Source organism: Magnolia sinica, chromosome 14 (assembly GCF_029962835.1).
Source record: "Magnolia sinica isolate HGM2019 chromosome 14, MsV1, whole genome shotgun sequence".
Taxonomy (NCBI): Eukaryota; Viridiplantae; Streptophyta; class Magnoliopsida; order Magnoliales; family Magnoliaceae; genus Magnolia; species Magnolia sinica.
This window is the reverse complement of record NC_080586.1, coordinates 28,840,737-28,857,655: the sequence shown is the minus strand read 5'-3', so window position 1 is coordinate 28,857,655 and position 16,919 is coordinate 28,840,737. Positions and strand designations below refer to the sequence as shown.

Here is a 16,919-nt window from a genome sequence, read left to right as displayed (position 1 = left end):
TTCAACTGTTCTGATTTAGTATAGGTTAAAATGAATCTCAAAGAGCTGAAGTCCTTGCAAGTAAAGAACCAACTACACAAGCTTGAAAGGAAGAGAATTTTCTGAGGAGAAGGACCTCAGGGAGGACTTTTCATCACCCAAGGCCACAAGTACATACAACAATAGATAGATTACGGCATGTGTGGCCAAACAAATGTGACTTTTATAACTATTTGGGCATAGAACTAAAAGCTGAAGTTTGAAGGGAGACGTCAAATACTACACTGAAACAATTTTTTTATAAGGAGAGACGATGAAAACAGTGGATACAGAAGCTGAAGCATGATAACGTGGCACTGTGAGAGATTTTGTCCATAAATTTTGAGTAACATTCAGATGCATCACAGAAAAAGCCAATTACAACATATCATAATGATTTCCATTGTATCTCTGCTGTGTATATAGTCTAAAGACATGAGAATTAAATTCAATGGATGATTATTCTCCAACTCCACTATGGTCTAACAAATACGAACAGGACTTTTGCACATTTAAACGGGAGGAGGTTCTCCATAGCACACATGTCAATATGGAACACGTGAGATCCAGGCCAGTCATCAGGCAGGTCCCAACATGAAAAATCCAGTGCCTAAAAATCAGGTCGGTCCACTCATCAGTGGGAAAAGCATGAACATTGAATACATGTTATTTGTTATTTTTCCTAACCGTCCTTTTTTCCCCATACACCCTTGATAGAGTGTTATAGCGGAAAAGGATTCATGTAGCCGACCTCAATTCGTTGGGATAAGAGGCTTAGATGATGATGATGTTTTTTTTTTCTCATACACATGCAGCCTACCTGCGAGAGGAGGGGCTATGTTTTCACCAGGACATGTTCACTGTAGGTGACATGATGAATGCCCAAATCTCTCACATATGTGCCATTTCAGCATGTGTACTATGAAGAATCCCTCCATCTCACATGTACAGTCATTAGCAGGGTTCCTAGGGTATATCAATTGTAGTTCAACACCAATAGCCTGAGTGTTTCAAATACCTCAAAAATTCATCAGAAAAAGTTTTTTTTTTTTTAAGAAAAAAAATAATGGAACCTATTGCAGTCGATCAATAGTGTAGGATCAAGTACAAAGGAAATGGCACAAACAACAATGCACACCTATCAAAATATCAAATTGATTTCGTAATGGGTGCGTGGAATTAACATTTCAGTTCTTGTGTGAGGATCCAAGACAAATTTCCCTTGTGGTGACATCATTAGGAAAATGAGAATGCACAAAAATGATGCCACTTAGTGTCAGGATTGTCTTCAATAATCTTAAACAGATGCTACTGATGCATGGACCTGATATCAGTTAAGTTCATCATGCACTGCATCGGCAACTTTCAGGTGTCTCTTTGCTTAATAGGAGATCCTTACTAATCGAAGCATCTGGCAAAAATTCTAACTGGTTGTGAAAGTTAATGCTGAATTATAATAATAATAATAATAATAATAATATATAATAAAATAAAATAAATCAAAGATATTTCTTAACCTTAAGGTATGGGCGTGTGAGGAACTGATGAATTCCCAAGATAAAATTGGAAAAATCACAGTACCTTTGCATCTCCCTTAAGCACCATGTATCTTCCTTAAATAAAGAATTCAAGTTTGAAAGTTACTCCATTCACATTTATAATATGATCAATTGCACCTGAATCAGTGACTGGAAGGATTGACCACTAATTGATCATATGAGCTCTCTGAGGCAAGACCAGGTCAAGAAAACATCAGAGGTTTCTCTACTGATAAAAGGCAGAAAACAAAAGACATTTAGATCCCCAGGACATAAGATGTGATCAGAACTGAAGGGTGGGCCGATGGCTCTGAGTCGAACTCGGACTGCTTTGAAATAATTCAGGAATTTCATAATGGCCATGCATGAAGTTTAGAGAGAAGTGAAGATACCAAGCATGGGTTACAAAGCATGTATTGGCTTGAGAAATGCCTATGAAGAGCAAGTTATCAGTAACATTGGGCGCAATTTTCAAATATAAATGAAAAATGCTGCCAATTCAATGACAGCTTGATGTCTTGCAAACCTCACTTAATGCTACAAATTTGGAAAAGGCTCTGAATTTCTTTCCGTCAGTTAATAAATATGTTCAAAGAATACCCGATGTGCCTTTCCAGCTACAAAATGCGGTTCTCACTTCCACTTATGAGAATCTAATCAGTGCAACTATGACCATAGTTAGCAACACTACATTTAAACTCCATATTTTAAGGGGGAAATGTAGAATCAGTTAAAACGTTTAAAAATCCAAGTGTATTAGAAGAAAGGGAAAAATACTCATTTTTTCTAGGCAAACAAAATAAGAAAATGTTTTTATCCAAAATAAAATCTTGTTTTATTTATTACAAAAAAGGATAACTTTTGAGGGTGATTCAAATATAGAGATTGGGCGCTACCATCCTTAGATAAAATCGAGTAGTAAGTGGAAATTTTTCATGGAGAGCAATCGATTTATACAAGGATTACTTGAAAAGGAGTTGATAAAGGCAAAGAACTTACTACCTAATTACCTATGTACATTATTACTCATGCACATAGACATTCTAACCATTTTAATTCAGATTTTATACTTTAGTCTCGTTTATGTCCATTTTTTCTTTCTTGACAGATGATCATTTATGTGCAATATATACACACATATATTCATACATTAGCCATTTCTTCACTCAGTTTTTTTTTTTTTTTTAGTTTTCTTTTGAGTTGAACTGTATGAAATCCATACTTCTGAATGGATTTTTTTACAATCTTTTAAGAATCAAAGCCAGCATGTATTTCTTGTATCTTTTTTCCTCCTCCTCCTTTATTTTATTTTAGACATATGGCATGTTGCTAACTATGGGTATAACCACTCACTGCTATTACCATTAACTTGATCAATTTGATACAAGTAGTTCTTCTCGTTTCTACATTTAGATTCCCTAAGGACCTGTTTGATTTTTCAATTACAAAGGTAAATGGCTGTAAATGGATAATGATTATTTACCCTTGTAATTGTGGGGTGATATCACTTACATTTGAATGCAATGATAATTTTTGCTGCATTTCTTGTTTCACCCAAAAATTACTGTAAACATGGTAGTTTTATAGTGCGAAAATGTAATGATTACAATTTACTTTACCTAATTCCTTTACAAGTGTACTTGACTTTCGATTTACAAGCCATAATTCCTAGTTAAACAAACACCTGAAAATGGTAATGATGGCTCATTTACTTTGCATTTCATAGGAAATTGGAAAACCAAACAGGCCCCAAGTTTCTACCAATTCAATCAGTTTAAGTATGATATTTGATAAAGATAAACACATTTTGAATTATTTAATGTTAGCTTACATAGATGGTTTCTTGACATTCAAACCTGAAACTTTTGTAAATGCTGCTTTTACACTTGCATCCTTGAACACTACCCCGCTTCCACTCCGTGCAAGTTGCAACTAAGGTAAAGAAATATTTTCTTAAGAATCACTTGTTGGAACCAACAAGGGTGGAGCCTTAAATGCCTCATGATCCTCTACGTGTATATCAGTTGAACACCCTAACTCATAAATTATCCAGATCCATCAGTTGAACACTGTTGAAGAAATTATCCAGATCCATCAGTTGAACACCTCATCTCTGTTGAAGAAATTATCCAGATCCAATTTGGTTGAGAGAGAGAGAGCAGCATAAATCATGGACACTCCCTTCTCCAACTTTCTAGAGAGATAGCTGAAGTAAACATGCTTTTCTAGTTAACTAACCTTTCTTTAAATCGGACTTGCAAAGTGGAAAATGGATGAAAATACGAAGGGACTTGGTATGGTAAGATCCAATTCTTATTGAAGCAAAGATTGCAGAGACTATTAAAAGATAAGGAATAAGAATGGGGTAAAAGATTGTGATTGATGAGACGGAGAAAACAGGAGGAAATAAGGGGGAGAGAATCAAGAGGGTGAATTTTTTTGGTGAAGATATAAGAAAGGAAACAAATATGTGAATGTAGAGAGAGAGAGAGAGAGAGAGAGAGAGAGAGAGAGAGAGAGAGAGAGAGGGGACTAACCCAAAAAGGGTAGCAAAATGATGTTGATACTTTTCCTCGCAATGGCGTATGGCGCACTCAACAATTTGAGATTCCAGTGTTTGAGGAACTAGCTTTCTCTTGCGAACAACAGATTGAACTATAAAAAGAATAGCCATTTTCTGTCTCTTGCAAACAACAGATTGAACCATAAAAAGGGCCTGTTTGGCTTTGCTAAAAGAAGTGTTTTTTTGTGATTTTGATTCTGAAAATCACTTTCTTAGGCTTTAAGTGTGTTTGACTAGCCACTTAAATCAATTTCAAAAAACAATTTTCCAAATTTGTGCTTTTTTTCCACAACACCAAGCCCCCCATCGCTTACAGTCATTTCTGCTTCTACAAACTTGAGAAAAGCACTCATAAGATCTCCCTTCTTCCCTCCATCCCCCTTCTACAAACTTGAGAAAAGTACTTAGAATCAAAGATCTCCCTCCCTCCCTACAATTATAAAACTGTGCACCTCCACACATGTGCCATCATGGCACGTAGGCCTGAGATCAAATCCACCCACCGGTTGGTCTGACCATTTTTCCCTAAAACTAATTTGGTCCACTCAGAAGGTGGGCCCAATATTGGAATAGGTGGATGGGTTAGAAAACTTCAGCCGAGTGTTTTAGAGCCGTACATTTCTTTTGCAAACTGTGGCACACCTAACCAGTGGATCAACCTAATTTTTGGGCTAGGGCATCAATATAGTGGTGCATTTCTAAAGGATAGATTAGATCTCAGACCTACATGTCATGATGGCAAAAGCGTGGTGTTTACATGAGTTGCTTTGTACACGCGTGTGGGCTTAACAAATCTCATCTTGGAGAAGCCAGCTGGATGTGACTTTCTTATAATCTCCATTTGCAATGTTGCGGGGCCCACCACGATGACCACCCGGCATCCATTCCGTCTATCCGTTTCGCCATATCATGTTACAGTAGGACTCCAAAAATGAGGTAGATCCAAGACTTACGTAGGCCACGCCACAGGAAACAGTGGGGATTCAATGCTCACCATTGTACTGTCGTGGGGAAATTGGTTTGCTTATGCATGTTTATCAAATGTGCGCTTTTTCACATAAGCAATTCTTTGTTTCTTGAGAATCAATTCTGCAGTCGCTAGAAGCAATGCCAAACAGGCCCTAAGATGCATATTTGCTACCCTGAAGGTTTGTTGAGACGAATGGGTTCTGTTCAGCTCATGTGTCATACATGTGCAAGGACCTGTTAGAGATTTAGGTACAATTTGTTGAAGTACCCTACAAAAGGAGCACACTTTACAAAGATTAAAGACCTATATTAAATGTACAAAAAAGCATGGATAAAACTATATCACATAATTAGACATCACTAACACTAATTCTTTCTTTCAGGAACAAACTTAGAAATTCAAGTATTTGTTTGTTTATGTTTTTCTTCTTTGATCCCTTTAGGTGTATGTTTATTATTCTTTTAATGTTTGATTGACTAAAGAAGACAGCTTCTCTCATATTGAGATAAGATCCAAAAAGTTCTTTCAAAATTAAGGAAATTATCACTCTCTTATTTCACATGGACACATATTCTGCTAAAGAAGCCAAACAACCAAAATCTAAATAGGCACGTACAGTATCTGCGCTGAATCTTGAGGTGAATATCGAGCAACCTATGAGCTATTCTACTTACACATCAATGCTTAACGAATAAACAATTTATTCAACACACTGATTAGAATGGCCATTTTCTCTCTTGCAAACACAGATTGAACTATAAAAAGAATAGCCATCTGCTGTCTCTAACGAACAATAGCTTGAACTATAAAATAAAATAAAAGGCCATTCAAGTATGATAATGTGGGTAGGGGTGGCAATGGACCAGGCTAGGGCCAGGCTGGGGTTGGCCCTAGCCGAACCCCTTCCTTAAGCCCTGGCCCTAATGGACTGAAAATGACCTTAGCCTTGCCCTAGCCCTAATGAGCCAGCTGTATAAGGAAAAGAGTTAAGTGATCAAAGTTTTTCAATAGGCCCAATTTCCTAATGTTTTTTTGTGGGATATCCTCCATCCACAATAAATCTTATATATAAATGGTTTGGATCATTGAAACAAACCAATGATTATATTTAAGCTACATGTGTACGCTGATGGGGAACCATTAACAAGTATCTTTAAACCATTATAATGGTGACCCACTTAATGATTGGTTCAGGCCAATGGGCCAGGCCATTCATCTTTGGCGCTGGCCCAGCCCGGCCCTAGCTTGGGCCTGGATTTCAGGCCCAGGCCTTGGCCTCGCCCTCAGCCCGAGTTTAGGGGCCCAAGCCCCAGCCCTACAGGGCAGGGTCACCCAGGCTGGGCCAGGGAGCGTAGCCTGTTGCCACCACTAGACGTGAGGGTAGGTTACACTGTGGCCCTAAATTATGGATATCAAAATCGTAAATGGAACCAATCCCACATAACTTCATTTCCAAGTTAGTTTGAGGGAGAGTAATAATAAAAAGAAAAAAAATGAGTATGGTACTTTTGTCATTAAATTATGGAACACTGTAACCAGTAGTCTACATAGGACTACTTTTGGTATCTTTCCCTTTAACTGGTAGTTTGCTTAATAACTAAGTTTCTGGTTCATGATTAACTCTATCCTGTTAGATATTGCACAGATACAAAACAAATTCAAATTTCAAAGTCCAACAACTTTCCTCACATGATTACAATAGAATGGAAGTAGTTGCAGAAATGGGACACAAAGTTATATGAAATCTTAAATAATAATTAATAAAAACATCTTTTGGCTTCACACAGAAAACCGTTGATGAAAAATACTTCCACGTTCACAATGAACTCATGACTTTTTGCAACTTACCTGGCAATGAACTAGTGTTTGAAACATACGTGCCACATCAGTGATGTCCGTGCCCATCATTGCTATCTTAACTATGTCAGCTCCAACAGCTTGTATCCTTACCACAAGGTCGCCAAGTTCCTCAAGAGATGGAGTACTTTGATAATTATGAGTAGAAACAATCAACTTACAATTTTCAGGCTTCTTTCCAGAAATAAAACTCATAAATTCATGAGCGACCTGCAAAGATAGAGACAAGTAAGGCCTCAATAGTCAATAGATTGCTTCTTTAAGTTCAAATAACACATCTCGTGGTAGGAAATTTTAATTCGACAAGGAAATTAAATTATGAATGTGCATGACCAATTTATATACGAGATTATAGAAGCAAAGACTTTTGGACATCATTATAGGCAATATGTCATTATAGTTAATTAAGTTCTAAGCTCGTTAAGTATATTTGCACAAATTATTTTTATAATTATATTGGAGTTAACCGGCTCTTATCACACACCACTTTGATGTAATTTCAAGCCCACAACAAACCCAAATCAATCTTAGGTATTAAAAATTCGGATCTAATACCACCACTAATTTGTGCATTTTGTGGAAGCACGTTCAACGAAGATAGAACAATCAAAACAACCAGAAGAACCAAAACAATCAAGCAAACAATCACAGAACACACCAGTTTTACGAGGAAAACCCTTGCGAGAAAAAAACCACGGCACAAAGCGACAGAGATCTTAACTATAATCAAAAGCCTTAGAGTTTACACCACTCACCTTGTCCAATTATAGGATCACTCGATCTCCCGTTGCGATGAGCACCTAAGAAAACCCTAGCCCCTTGAGAAAATCCATTTTCAAGCCCTTAGAAGTGTAGAGAACCTTCTCACCTTACAAAACCCTTGCCCTTAGAGAGCAAACACTCGTATTACCAAGCCCTAATCGCAATTTGGCTTAAATATCCTGATTTTCACAAAACCGGGGAACTAAATCGGAGCCCGTCGGTCGAACCAACAACTCACTGTCGGCGACCAACACAACCTTGCCTTCTTACCGAGAAAACCATCTCATATGCTATCAGTCGAACCAACAGTGCCCTGATCTATCTCCTAGAACTTGCAGAATCCAAGGCATCCACACAAAAAAATTACATTTTCTGATAAATTCAATTTGCATTCAAATTGAATTCACGTTGTGTGTGTGAAAGAGCTATATTACCACCAAGCTTGAATGTTTCATTCTCATAATTGATGTGATTATGCACCCAAGGACACACAATGTTGAAGCATCTTGTAACTTTCATTGGACAATGTCAGCAGATAAAATCCTCAAATGTAACCATACAAGGAAATGATGAATCACTATGAGGTGTTGTATGTGTACAGAAGGCAAGGAAATGGTTAAGCACCTTTGCATTGCAGGATGCTTAGACAGTTGTGGTGGTTTTCCTTAAATGCCTCTACGTTGGAGATGAGGTCCACTCAATTATAAGGGAAGAGCCATTTTGGCCTACTTTTCCATTTGCAATCTTGTGGGTGTTGAGGGTCAAATATTGCATATTAGACCCCAATTATTACCTGATTTTATGAACATGATAATGCTTAACGTCCTATTTTAATCGTATTTTTATTGCAAGGTGAATTTAAAGAGCTTGGACTGAAAAGGGTATTAAAAGCATGGATTTTACGTTCTAAAATAACCAAGGCAAGGGACGGACCCCAGGGGACCAAGATCAAGGAATTTACACGCCAAAGATCCGAGAAGATCAAGTGATTGGGTTTAAATGGGCCTGAAAGTCCCCCAGAATGCAAGATCACAAGGTTCCCACCATCCGTTCAGCTTGAAACTTTATATCGGGCCTGAGGAACATAAATTAACTGTACACGTCAAAATTTAGCCATTGGATCGGTGTATAAGTGACCCGATGGGCAAGATCAAACAATAACCATTAAGAAAGCATCTTGGACATCCTTAGGAGATTGGGACCCTAACTGAATCGATGGAAAGAACATGAAAAACGATGGATATCTGCCAAATTTCAAGGCTTTTGGACGATGTACTCTAACATAACTGACGTCGGAAGGTGATTGAGGAATTGATGGCAATTTTGTAAATAAAACTAGCACCATGCATGGCACTATTCAACAATACCAGATTTAATGGTGAGTGTCAATTTCCACTTATTTAGATGGTGCGGCCTACCTGATTTACGAAACTTCCTCATCTTTTACCCCATGTCATAATATAGTGGGACAGACGGTGAACGAACAAAGTGGATTGCTTACCAAACATCACAGTGGACCCCACCTGATGCTACCACCAGTATGTGTCAATGTTACGTTGCCTCAACAGGCACGTTAGAGCATTGATATGGTCGTATTATCAAATGTGTTGTGGCCCACCCAATACTCGGATCCAACCCATATTTAGACCCCTAGCTTAACATAATCCTACCAACCCAATGAACGAGATGGATTTCTCAAAGAATCACCACAAGTGGACCCCAGTGGCCTGTAAAAATCAACCAAAGCTAAAGCGTTAACGTTAGAACCGGCAGAAGGAAGTTTCTTTAATTGGAAACTCACGACTATTGATGAAATCTAGACCGTCCAATCTTTGATAGAGAGAGATCCGACCAAGGCAAAGAGATCGGAATCGTCTGGGAAACTTCCATGAATCAGGGAGTCCCTCCATAAGAAATGTTCGGAACTAAGCTACGTGCGGAAAGAGTTACTGCGTAAGTTTACGCCACCGACCGACCTCATTGACCTTTGTTGCCTATAAAAGAAGAATAAAAGAGAGAGAGAAGGCATCTCTTGGATATCCAAGCTTGGACGTGTGGGGCAGCCGTGGAGGCATTCAAGCATTTGGTGTGGAGCTGGTACGTGGAGTGAAAGCAAGAGAAGGAGAGAGAAAGATGGCCGACTAGGGAGTTTTCTCCCTCTTTCTTCTAGTCTTTTTCTTCCTTTTCTTTTTATTTTTTAAGAGATTTTAGCTAGATCATGTCTAGCTAAACCTCTTAGCTAGGGCTAAGAGGTGAAGCCTGTAGTGTGATGGGCTGACTTCTATGCTTTGATTCATGTTTAAGTTGAACTGTCTTTGATTATAGTTTAATATTAAGGAATGCTTTTAGTTTTTAATGGTTGTTGTGACTTAAATTACAATGGATCTGCGATAGCTTTGAGCATGTTCTTAGCATTATAGGGTTTGTGAATTTGGGAACCCTGTTGTTCACCATCATCTCCTGGGCATGGTTGGATGACAGAATCCTTCCTAACATTCACACATCCCTTAGATTGGATGTGGATTGGCTAAATTCTATTGTTTGCTTTGTCTCATGGGCATGGTTTTGTGATGGAATCCATTTTAATTCTCATACCTATCTTCTCTTGAAAACTAGATCAAAGGAAGTTCAGATTGGTTTTTAATGAAATATCTTCCAACTGGATGAAGATAGGACTCTGATTCCAGTTGCGTTTATGAATCGAGCATAGACCTCCCTAATTGCTACAAGTGGATCCTTGGTAGTGTTCGAAATATCGGTATCGCACTATGTATCGCACCCTTGAGATACAGATACGTATCGGTTATCACACGGGATATATCGTTTGTATCGCATAATTTATCGCACTTTTTGGGAAACATGGGGAAACATTGAGGAAATGGTTGAAATTTTTAATGAAACCTTGAGGATTGTTAAAAAAGCCCTTAATACACACTTTTAAAACATAACATTTAAATAAATAAAAAATATGCAGATAATAAGTTTCCTTTGTATAGGCTCCTAAGCTATGCGATGTTTAACTGAACTAATGCAACTATATTTAAATTGGATGCATGATATTTATAAACATATCATAGTCATGTATGAAAACACAACCATTTGAAGATATCATTTTAGGCCGTGAGAAAAAGAATGAGTCAGATCTGAAGCTCGAGTGGACCCCACCATAGAAAATAGTGGAGAGAGTGACGCCCTTCTTTAAAAATTTCTAAGGGCTACAATAGTTTTCGATCAAGCTGAAATTTGTTTTTTCCCTTCTTACATGTCTTTCTTAACTTATAAACAGGTTGGATCTCAGATAAACATCATAGTGGACCTTAGGAAGGTTTCAATGGTGGGCGTCCCTCTCCCCACTGTTTTCTGTGGTGGGGTCCACTCCAGATTTAGATCTGATTCATTTTGTCTCATGCCTTAAAATGATATAGCCAAATGTATGGACGGTGTAGATATAACACATACATCATGGCGGGCCCACAGAACTGGGTGCGTCACTTCAGTAGCCAGTCTGGCTACGCAACCTGTCAGTATATTCCGCGTCTGGACGCGGATTGCGTACTACCCCCGCCCGTCCCTAGCTTCGAACGGGCAGTTCTATGGGTGGGCCCACCGTGATGTATCTGTACATCCAAGCCGTCAATCCCTTTTCTCAGATTATTTTAAGGCATGAGCACAAAAATGAGGCAGATCCAACGCTCAAGTGGACCACACCAAATAATAAGCTTGGTTGCATTAAAATGCACAAAGCATTAAATGTCAGTTGCTTTAATGCTAGTGGTCAGTGCTCTGTGGGCCCCACCATAATTTATTTGTTTCATCTATTCCGTTCATCCATTTTTACAGATCATTTTAGGGATTGATACAAAATTATAGGGATATAAATCGTAGGTGGACCACACCACAGGAAAACAATAATGTTTGGATATCCACCATTAAATTCCTCCTAAGGCCCACTATACTGTTTATTTGACATCCAATCTGTTGATTGGGTCCTAAATACCCAAATGAAGGGAAGAAATAAATATCAGGTTGATCCAAAGCTTTTATGGCTCCCAAAACGTTTTTAATGGTCAACGCTCATTCAACATTGTTTCCTATAATGTGGTCCACTTGAGTTGTGGATGTGGTTTAATTTTGGGCTCAACAACTTGAATGATCAATAAAAACGTATGGATGGCGTGGATGGACCACATACAATAAAGGTGGGCCCAAGTGAGTTTACTGAGTACCGTAAGAGCGTACTGAGTAACGCACCACGCACCGATTGCATTCTCGCGGAAGCAGATTGCGTACTGAGTAACTCAGCGTAAACTCTGTGGGGCCCACCATCATTCATGCACTGTATCAAGTCCATAAATCAGCTTTATCATATAATTTTAGGGCTTTAAAAAAGTTCTCAGGGCCCACAAAAGTTTTAGATCAAGATGATATTTGTGTTTTCCATTCATCCATGTTTGTGTGATCTTATGAACAGTTTGGATGACAACTAAACATAACCGGGGGCCTTAGAAATGTTTCAACGGTGGAAATCAATACTTCCACTATTTCCTTTGGTATGGTCTACTTGAGCTTTTGATATACTTCAGTTTAGGGCTCAACCCATAAAATGATCTGGAAAAACGTATGGACGATGAGGATAAACCACATGAATTCACAGTGGGCCCAACAGAGTTTACTCAGTACGATGAGAGTGTACTAAGCAACTCAGTACGCGTCCGAATTTCTTAACCCATCCGCGCAACCCATTTTCACCCATCCGCGCGACCCATTTTCACCCATCCGCGCCCCTCCTTCACATTCCCTCTCCTTCACGAACACATGCGTTCTAGAGCAACATTCGCGGCGAGGTTTCCTCAATCCGGCCTGATTTCTCGCCAAAATCTCGGAAAAATTCCCACAGACGCTCTCCAATCAGGGAAGAAAGAGGGAAATGGAAGAAATTTGCGAGAAAAGGAGGGAAAGCGTGCTTACCTGTCGAATGGCCCACCTCCGATCACCGATCTTCGTTACAGCCTACAGGTACTTTCCGATTTCTTTTTTTTTCTTTTTTTTTCAGATACAATTTTTTTTTCGCGCGATATCGCCAATATATCGTGTGATATCGACGATATATCAGCTAATATCTGGATTTTGGATTTTTTTGGTATCTTTCGGGGGTTATCGCGAGGGTTTCATCTCGCAGGGGTGCGATAACGATAATATCGGCCGATAGTATCGATATTTCGAACACTGATCCTTGGCACCCTAGTTTCCTACCTTTGAATTTCTCAAGTTTTAGTTAAATAAAATTACAATTATTCTCCTAAATTTACCTGATTTAGATTACATCTTTGCCTAATTCTAGTTCGAGTTACTTTCAGATTACGTACAAGGTACAGTCCTTGTGGATTCGACCTTGGTCTTACCGAGATTATTACTACATCACAACCCTATACTTGGGGTGTGAATAAGTTTTTGGCGCTGTTGCCGGGGATTGACGGTTACGTTTTTCTGAGATTAACTAGTTTAGAATTAGGTTGAGATTAGGGTTTTCTAACCTTAGGATTAGATTTTATTTTTCTAATTTTATTTCTAGGATTTCTTTTAATTTTAGAAACTAACATTACTTTCTAATTTTAGGTTTAGGTTTTCTATTTTAGAAGCTAACTCATCTTTCTATTTTTTTAAATTTTTTTAGAACTTTCTAACTTTAGGATTTCTAGTTTTAGAAACTAATTTCTTTTGTTTTCTTGTATAGGACCTTAACAAAGAACTCCGATCTGGTAACTTCTTTCTAACTTCTCCTCTACCTACTTTCCATATTGTTGTAGGATTTTTCTTTTATTTTCTTTGAGGATTAGATTCAGAGTTAGGGTTTTACCATGCATATGCAAGAATGGGAACATCAGTATGCTGAGATAGCTTAGAGACACTGGGAAGAGATGTATGATGATTATGACAGAAATCAACCTATGTCTCAGAATTTTCCTGAAACAATCATCGAGAACCAACCAGAGTATAACGCTCCATTGGTTAAAAAGTCCTTACGCGATCATATACGGGAGAACAATTACACTCCACGGACGGTACGTGAGTGTTGGAGTTATCATAACTATGGGAGTGAGAATTATTATCACCCATCCGATAAAAAGAAAACAATGCGTGATTATATTATGAGTGATAATATATATTACCAACCATCAGATTCTCCCACCTATGATCCTTATGACTATAATCGGTGGAAATATCAATGTTGTGAAGATAAACCAGCAATATATCCTAATGATAATTCTCTTGGGTCCTCTACCTTTGAAACCCAATCAGAAACAATCCAAGAGGATTCACTTCAGAAACTCATGAATGCACAAGAGCATTTCAATCAAATTGTCATATAATCATGTGAATTGCTCAAATCCTCAATTCAAAGAATTCAGTCACACCTTATGGAGGAAGAGGCTAGGTTATCCCAGCCTCAACTCAATTTAGAAGTACAATGTGAAGAAAGTGATCATAACTCGCTTGTGGAAGAAACTGAAATTACGAATGAGGAGTTAGATTCCATTATGAGCATATGGTTCAATTTCCAGATAAGTCGATCTCAACGACTGTCCAAAGGAATGATCAAGAGACGTGGGTGTCTTTCAAATATAATGATAGTGACACACTTCACTCACATGATACACATGATTACGATGATGAGGTAGAGGTTAGTTTATTCGAACCTCAACCCAATCTAGGAATAGAATGTGAGGAATGTGATCCCATCCCAAGTGTGCACTGCACGGAATTAGATGATGATGAGTATTACGATGACGATTATGAATGTGCAGCCCAAATTCTCCTGGAATCAATCTCAAGTAGGGTCCAAGTCAGTGATCAAGAAGTACATGAAGTAATTGGTCATAAGGATCTACTCTACTCATCTGACATGCCTAATTTAAATGTGGAGGACGAGCCCCTTACAACCGACCCTTGTAACTCTTGTAAGATATGTTTGGACCACTTCCATGAATTGAATGATGATATGGTTCAAGAGATGGACGAGTTACTCGATATGACTCTAGAATTTAAAACCACCCAGTTGAGGCCACCATCTGAGTTGTACATTTTTGACAATTCAATGCCTCTATTGAGTAGTTTCAATGAACAGAGTATTTACATCAATGCTTCCCCTATTGATTTTCAATCTGTCTGTGCAGGGCAAGAGCAAGAGAGCATGCGTCCATCCACTTTCAAAGACGATAAAATCCTTGGGCAGATCATCACAAACTTCAATGTGGAGAATGAGTCACTCTCAGCTGAATTTTCCAACTCCTTGGATGATTGCTTGGCACACTTTGCAGATTCAAACGATCACATGACAAAAGACATAGTGAATGCCTTGCATGACAACACCTCGGTAGCTGTTACTAACTGAGAGAACCCCTATTCTGAAACCCTTCCCTCCATAGATTCTGAATGTTTACTATCACGGGAGGGAGAGCTGGAAGTTGAACCGAAGTTGAAACTTCTGAGTATGTTGAGACTACATCACTTCCTGAAAATTTTTCTGAATTTTATCTACTAGTAGTCTCTGATTCACCATGGGATACTAACTTTCAAACATTTTCTGTCACAGGTGAATCATATATACTTTGGATACCTCAGGCAAATCAACAACAAATTTTTGATGAGGTCCATAAATTTCTCTGGACATTCATGCTCCAGGGTATCCAAGCCTATTGCAAAAGGGGCTTTTGGATGATCCTGTTGAGAAACCTACTGAGAATTTATACAGATATTGGCCGGAAGAGGAACCTTGCAGCATGACTGATTAGCTTTTCCCTTAGGTTTAAACGGGCCTGAAAGTCATCCAAAATGCAAGATCACAAGGTTCCCACCATCCGTTCGGCTCGAAACTTTATATCTGGCCTGCGGACCATAAATTAACCTTACACGTCAAAATTTAGCCCTTGGATCAGTGTATAAGTAACCCGATGGGCAAGATCAGACAATAACCATTAAGAAAGCATCTTGGACATCCTTAGGAGATCGGGACCCAAACTGAATCGATGGAAAGAACATGAAAAACGATGGATATCCGCCAAATTTCAAGGCGTTTGGACGGTGTACTCTAACATAACTGACGCCAAAAGGTGATTGAGGAATTGATAGCAATTTTGTAAATAAAACTAGCACCATGCATGACACTGTTCAACCAATACCAGATTTAACGGTGAGTGTCAATTTCCACTTATTTAGATGGTACGGCCCACTTGATTTACGAAACTTCCTCATCTTTTACCCCGTGTCATAACATAGTGGGACAGACGGTGAAAGGAGTGGATTGCTTACCAAACATCACAATTGACCCCACCTGATGCTACGACCAATATGTGCCAATATTACGTTGCCTCAATAGGCACGTTAGAGCGTTGATACGGTCAGATTGTCAAATGTGTTGTAGCCCACCCAATACTCGGATCCACCCCATATTTTGACCCCTGGACTAAAATAATCCTACCAACCCAATGAATGGGATGGATTTCTCAAAGAATCACCACAAGTGGACCCCACTGGCCTGTAAAAATCAACCAAAGCTAAAGTGTTAACGCTAGAACCGGCAGAAGGAAGTTTCTTTAATTGGAAACCCGCGACTATTGATGAAATCTGGACCGTCCAATCTCTGATAGAGAGAGATCCGACCAGGGCAAAGAGATCGGAATCGTCTGGGAAACTTCCACGGATCAGGGAGTCCCTCCGTAAGAAACGTCCGGAACCAAGCTAGGTGTAGAAAGAGTTGCTGCGTAAGTTTACGCCACCAACCAATGATGGGGACATCACGTGCACTCACGCCGCCCCCTATGCACGTACGTACGTAGGAGGACCCCACCATCGATCTGGCTCGATGACGACGTCCAGGGAGGGCCTCCTAGCTAGAAGTCAAGTTTTGGTTCAGAAAAGTGGCCTGATAGTCAAGAAAAGCCCACCATGGGATCTCATAATCGTGGCCCACTCGTTGGATTGGTTTTATATTTTAAGTTTTGCTTATTATTATTATTTAGAACATCTTGAACGCTTTAGATTTCCTTGTTTGGTTTTTATTTTAGTTTACTTCATCGCCAAGTAATAGGTGTCGCACATAGTGCGAGTTTTTGGGTATAGGGTTCTCCCTATAAATAGGCACCCCTTGTAGTTCTTTTTATTCATTGAAGTTAATAAAAAATTCCTGTTTTATTTTTCTGCTCTCTTCGTG

General features: G+C 38.9%; 1 protein-coding gene across 2 annotated transcripts in view; it reads right to left on the bottom strand.

The window, feature by feature from the left end:
• Positions 1-16,919, bottom strand: part of LOC131225624 (bifunctional 3-dehydroquinate dehydratase/shikimate dehydrogenase, chloroplastic) — a 49,369-nt gene that overhangs the window by 18,190 nt on the left and 14,260 nt on the right. For both annotated transcript variants that reach the window (XM_058221185.1, XM_058221186.1), the window contains exon 4: positions 6,938-7,156. In XM_058221185.1, coding sequence (XP_058077168.1) covers positions 6,938-7,156 — 219 coding nt within the window. The remainder of the gene's footprint in view (positions 1-6,937; positions 7,157-16,919) is intronic.